At 47.1% G+C, this 6,464-nt stretch overlaps 1 protein-coding gene across 7 annotated transcripts in view; it reads left to right on the top strand.

The window, feature by feature from the left end:
* Nucleotides 1–1,944: 1,944 nt before the first annotated feature.
* FMNL2 (formin like 2) overlaps nt 1,945–6,464 on the top strand; it is a 307,029-nt gene continuing 302,509 nt past the window's right edge. For 4 of the 7 annotated variants that reach the window (XM_081814428.1, XM_081814431.1, XM_081814429.1 and 1 more), the window contains exon 1: nt 1,945–2,501. In XM_081814428.1, coding sequence (XP_081670554.1) covers nt 2,385–2,501 — 117 coding nt within the window. In that variant the 5' untranslated portion in view covers nt 1,945–2,384. The remainder of the gene's footprint in view (nt 2,502–6,464) is intronic. The other 3 variants (XM_081814432.1, XM_081814436.1, XM_081814433.1) reach the window with 1 other exon arrangement.

The raw sequence follows: 6,464 nt of genomic DNA, 5'->3' as shown, positions 1-6,464 counted from the left end.
CAACTGCAGAAAAGAATTCTAGCATTTCCATCCAGATGGGCAACCCCCTGGGTGGGCTGATTTTGTGTCAATCAGACCCAAAGTATATGTCTAGAGATTGGAAGAAAACAAATACATTTGTGGGTCAGAAATGTCTCACTTGGTTTGAATTAACTGCTTTTCTTTCTCACTCATTTTCACTAGTTGGGGTGTGTGTATGTATCTATATCTCTGTTTTTCTTTCTTTGATGGGTAACACTGTTAACTTTGATACAGTGTAGTTTTGGAATACAGATTGCATTTATTCAGACTTTTAATTTGAATTTATTTATACTTTTTTAAAAAAAAGACCAGAAGTGCTTTATTTAATAGATGATACCGACACGATGTATCTGTGTGTGTATTTGCTCCATAGGCTTTTGGTAAAACTCACTTGTCAATTCAACAAGTAGTCATTGAACATCTACTATGCTCAAGGCATCTTGGGGCTTATAGAGCTGAATGAAATGTGGCCCTTGTTGTTTAGTCTTGTGTTACCTTCTCCAGAAGCAGTTGCTTTTTTTTTTTTTTAAAGATTTTATTTATTTGAGAGAGAGAATGAGAGATAGAGAGCATGAGACGGGGGAGGGTCAGAGAGAGAGGCAGACTCCCTGCTGAGCAGGGAGCCCGACGTGGGACTCGATCCTGGGACTCCAGGATCATGACCTGAGCCGAAGGCAGTTGCTTAACCAACTGAGCCACCCAGGCGCCGGAAGCAGTTGCTTTTTAACAAGAGAGTAACAGCCCTGGTTGTATATCAGAATAACCTGGGGAGCTTGTTAAAAATACACCTGCCCATGCTCCAACTCTTGGCTCAGGGAAATTCTGATAATAGGCAGTGCCCAAGGTGTGTGGAGTTTTAACAACAAGCTCCCAAGTGAATCTGATACACAAACCAGGAATAAAGAAATGCTCTAAGCTAAGAAAGGATGACTTGTGAGTTCAGTCACAAGTCAACCAGGTGGATGCCCTTGAAATCTACAACATGAGCACCTGGCTAAAGTTGTTTATAAGGTTGTTTCTATTTCCACTGTTTTAAAATGGGTAGTAATCGTCTGGAAAGCATCCCAGAGATAAGGTTGGGCCCAATCTTCTTTGTAAAACACCTGAGACTGTTATGGAGGAATAAGATAGCTATAGCCAAAGATCATCTTCAAAGCCTTCTCAAACACCCTGTTCTTCTATCTCACATGAAATACGCTTATTTGTGTAAATTTTCTCCTTCACTAGACTGTGAAGTATTCCAGAGCAGGAGCAATCCTCCTCCCACTAAGGAACCCAGTAACCCATACATAATAGCTATCGACAGGTGTTTGTTTTGAATTGAATCCTCCTTCAACTCCTGGGTCTGACCATATATGCATATATCCATAGCGGATATTTATTTAAAAAAATCCATGGAAGTGTATATTTGTTTATAAAACATTTCAATCACACGAAAGAATACGTTACACAAGGAAGAAAGAACAATGAAACAAGCACCCACGGACCCATTTCCCAGTTCATGAAATAGGACGTTGCCAATGCCTTTCAGGTCACCTGTTAAACTAGAGCCTTTTGAACGGTAACCAGCTTCTGAAATTTAAATCAGAATGCTGGTATTCAATCACCGATTGATTGGACCATTCATTTGTCAAGTGTGCCTAATTAATTAGTGTCAGAACCGACGTAGACGAGGTAGTGATTTCTACTGTTGGAGTGAGGGAGTTCTAAAGGGTCATAAACCATAGCCAGAAGCGTACAGATTGCCTCCGAAGCAAGCGGTCTTGACCCAGCTCTTTCCTCCAGAGCAGGCGTGGATTCGGCGTGCGGACACTTTGGACAGAAACTACGCGTCCCGGCAGTCCACGGGGCAAGCGGGCGGAGCCGGGGCGGGGGCGGGGGCGGGGGCCGGGCGAGGGGGGCATTGTGTCGGGAGCGCGGAGCTGCATTTGTCTGCTCGAGGTGCTCGCCGAACGAGCGTTGTGTGCGCCGGCCGTGGGGCTGTTAAGTGTCAGCGGCGGCCGCGGCCCGGCGGAAAACCGAGTTCGGAAAACCACGCGCCCGCTGGCCACGATCGCTGGCAGAGGGCGGCGTGCCAGTGGAGCAACATGCAGATAGGCGCCCAGCGCCCTGACGACCCCTCCCAAGAAAAAGAGGCCGGGACGGCGCTGGGGCGGCGGAGAGCATGAGGGAGGCCGGGGGGCGGCTCGGCGAGGAGCGCTGCTAGGGAGCGGTGCGCGCTGCACACTCGCCGAGGCGCAGCGGAGGGCCGGGAGCCGGGCAGGTCGCGCCAGCGGGCGGGAGCCGGCCGCCGGGAGCTGTTCTGATTTCCGACGCGAACGCGAGGGGCCCGGAGCAGCCCCCGGCCCCGGCGTGCAGCCAACATGGGCAACGCGGGGAGCATGGATTCGCAGCAGACCGATTTCAGGGCGCACAACGTGCCTTTGAAGCTGCCGATGCCCGAGCCAGGTGAACTGGAGGAGCGATTTGCCATCGTGCTGGTGAGTGCGCAGCGGGGGCCCCGGGGCTCCGGGCGGGGAGACGCAGCTGACCCCCGCCCCCTCCTCTTCTCCCCGCGCCGGGAGCGAGCCTCCTGTCCCAAGGGGGAGGCGCCCACCTTCCCCTTTGTGGTCTCGGCAGCCTCAGTCTTCTCCGTTGCCCTCTAGCCCCCGCGCTCAGCCCTCTTGGGGTCCCGGGATGGGGCCGGGGGTTCGGGGCGGGCTGCCTGGCCAGCCCAGAGCCCATTGTCTGGCGGGAGAAGCACCTCGCAGCGCGTGTGCCCGGGAGGTGCGGCGTGGGCGTGAAGGGAAGGTGGCGCGGGCCCGGGAGAAGGGGGCGGCGAGCCGCTAAGGCTTTTTGTTTAGAAAAACAAAAACCAAAAACCCCGCAAATCCCGAGTCCCTGCGGACCATCCGGCGCGCGGGGTCCCGGGCAGATGGGTGCATGTGGCTGGCAGCGGGCGGGGAGCGAAGGCGAACTTGGAGGCGGACGTAGCGGCTTGGCGGAGGGGAGCTCGCCCGAAAGGGGAAGATAAGGAAAGCCGCGGCAGTGCGGCGCCCCGGTCCCTAAGCTGGGAGGGGGGCATCTGAACCCGAGGCGGGAGAGAAGCTTTGCCTCAGCTCGTTCCTTTCGGTCTTAAATCTTAAACCACAAGAATGTGCAGTTTTGCGGGGACGTGTTTCGAGCTGTTCTGACATCGGGGGCGACCCCTTCCCTCCTCCAGCACACACAGCCAAGTCCCCGGCTCCCTCCCGAAATCTGCGTTTAGCTTTTTAGCTTCTCAAATCCAAGACACTCAAGACTTGTTTCTTTCTCCCTTTTCCTGCTGGGACTAAGTTTCTGAGCTCCTCCCAATTAGAGCTTGACAGTGCTGTGAGCTCAAGAGGGTGTGGCGGCCTCCCCCTCGACCCAGCCAGAGTCTGTCTGTATTGCAGCTGGTCCCCAGACTTCCGATTTTTAGTGACCCAGCCTCCTTCAAGGGATGTTGGGAGGGAAACTGGCAAATCCTATGCGTTCCTATTCCTTACACTTGTCCATCTACCTTGTCCTAGCTAGTTATCTCTAACTCTACGCGGTTAGGCAGCAAGAGAAACTTGTGCTCCAGGCAGCCAGTTTTGTGTCTGCTGCGGATTTTTGTTGTGTAACCTCCCAACTTTGGGAACGGACCTGAGTCTGAAGACTGGGACATTTAAATTGCACTTCTCAGGCCTTTAAAAAGGGCTGGTTTGAGAGGGGGCGTAGTGTCCTGGATGACAGGTTAGCTTTGTGCTCTTAGGGAGAACAGAGGCTACAAGCTTTTTTCACCCCCTCCCCAAGGTCTGGTGTGGCTGTGGGGAGATAGAGGAGGCTGCCTGTCTTGCTTTGCAAGATCTCCCACAGCTGCTCCCACTGTTGTGCAAAATGGGACACACTGAAACGAAATGCATCAGCTTAATTCTTTCTCAAGGCAGCCTGGGTGCATACTTGACCTGTCTTTCCAGAGACAAACGTTGTTATTCAGAATCCTCTTCCTTCCAGACACATGGTTCTTACCTCCTAGCTCTGCGTTTTCTGTCTTTTCATCCTGTGGTGGTGTGTGTGTTTGTGTATGTGTGTACGTGTGTACTTGAAATGGAAGGGCCAGTGACACAGGAAAACCAGATAACAATAATGCAATTAAGTTCTGCTAGATTGGGATAGTGTGTTTTGCATGAGCTTTTAGTTACTCTGCTGATTAATAACACATGATCTGAATTGATCTTTAGAAGAATGTTTCATTACCATAGTGGATTTGTGTTACTATTAACTCTAGCAGTCACAAATTTAGTATGTAGACGTTTATGATTCTACATCACAAGCTCCTTGGGGCAGTGGTTGGTTGTTGCGGTTACTTCTCTACTGTGTGTCACACAGAATTACTGGATGTGGTACTTTTCTTGTTTATAATACTCTGAGCTTCTCAAAATAAACAAAACAAGAACAAAAAATATCAGGCTGAACTTTTTTGAATAGAAACAAAGCTTTTGGGAAAGTCTCAGCTTGGGGTCCCTCTTGTTAGTGATGCACTTGGACATTGATGTGGTGTTTACTGTAACGCTCCCTAGTCAGCTCCACCTGCTATTTGGAAACCTACAAGGGGAGTTAAAAGGAGTCCTCTTTATGGGCTGATAGAAGCCTAGAGGGAAGGTGATTCCTCTTAAGGTCAGTTTTTTTTTTTCCTGGAGTTGTACACGTGATGCTCTCAACTTTGCTTTTCTTCATGAATTGCTTAAGAAATCAACTCAAACCATTTAAATCTAGAGATCAAGCTAGAAGGACAAATTTTAGGTGGCAAGTTTTTAAGTATATATGTAGAGAAATTCTTTACCCGGGGGCAAAGGAAATCATGTTGGCATTGTTGATGCTAGCTTTATTTTCAGACACGATAAAGATCATATATATCTGTTTTGGGAGGAAAACAAGATAGTAATACTGTACAGGAAAGTACAGGCACCTCATTGTAAGTATGGCTTACATCAATAATTAATAAGACATTTCAGGCATGGAAAACAATTCCATCCTCAAGCTCTAGAATATTTAAAGCATTGGGGAAGAGTAAATAAACATTAAAATGACAGAAGTCCACCTATTTCTGGAAAATCTCCAGACCAGACCTTCTCAATGACTGTCCACCTACCCCTTCATCAATCTAAATGATATAAATCTAAAAAATTAATTGGTGTGAATGGAAAGGAGAGAATAAAAGATTGCAGAATTAAGATCAATGGAAGGGTAAGCTTTAAAAGTAGTGATTTTTTTTTATAGGAAAAATTGTTTTTAAGTAGATTTAAATTATTGAAGTTCTGCGATGAAAGCCTAGTGCAAATTGGTTCCAAATCTTAGGAGCTTAATCTTCCTAAGGAGAGCCTCCCTCTTCTTAAACTTGTCTTCAGTATTGTTAAAATAGTTATAAAACATATATATGGGAAAACACTACTGACTCCTTGTATACATTTAACTATTTGCGTCCTTGTACCTACCTTTCAGCTGTAAGGTGATACGCCTTTGTGCGCACGTGTGTGATGTTTTTGTTACACTGTTTGATGGAAGTATTTCATAAATTATAAATTCACTCATCTAGTTTTATTCCTTTAGGGTGTATACATGTCACATATTTTACAGGTAATATTGGCGTGTACATATTTTTTGGGGGGGTCCTACACATCTATCATTATCTATGTGGCTCTTTATTGTATTAAACATTGCCTAAATGTTGGGAATACACATATGCGTGCACACACACACTCCTGTGTCCTTTATTTTCAAAGATGATGCTCTGAAGTTTATTTTGGGGTGGGGTGAACCGCTGATGGTCTGTGCCCAAGAATACCTCTTTCTACATTAGACCTTCCATACCATTCGCTAATTTTTGGCTTGAAATCATTACAACAAAACCGTTAAGTCCCCCAATGCCTTTGTCAAGGAGCTGTCCTAAGGATGCTTTCTGTAAATGTCAGAGGAAAGGATAATTTTAAACCCTCCGTCTTAGCTGGTGTATCTGTGGGACATCAGATGTGCTGCCCTACAAACTGTTGTAGGACCTCTTAAAAAGTGATGGTTTAGGGCAGTATTATTGTATGTTTGGTACTGGGAACTACTTTGGTGTGTGATTAATTTGAGTCCATTCCTTTCCAGGTTTTTTTTTTCCCCCCCTCCTTGCCCTGAGGTTGAATGTAGTTCTTCTGCTTTAGGAAGAAGTGGAAACATTTTGAGTACCTGCTCTGAGTACACCCTATGCTTACATATTCATTTAATCCTCACATTAATTCTAGGAAATAGAATTACCTAAGTTGCCTAAAGTCATGCAGTTATTGAATAATTGATCTAGGATTTTTACCCACATTTGTATCTCTAAGCCCCCCCAAGCCCCCCCCCCCCGGCCCCTCACCCTATATTCTATTATACTTCTGGGGCCCTTGACCTAGGAAGGAAAAAAAAATACTTGG

This window comes from Leptonychotes weddellii, chromosome 3, assembly GCF_054177405.1.
Source record: "Leptonychotes weddellii isolate Sample4059 chromosome 3, ASM5417740v2, whole genome shotgun sequence".
In the NCBI taxonomy this organism is placed as follows: Eukaryota; Metazoa; Chordata; class Mammalia; order Carnivora; family Phocidae; genus Leptonychotes; species Leptonychotes weddellii.
This window is presented reverse-complemented; position numbering and strand designations above follow the sequence as displayed.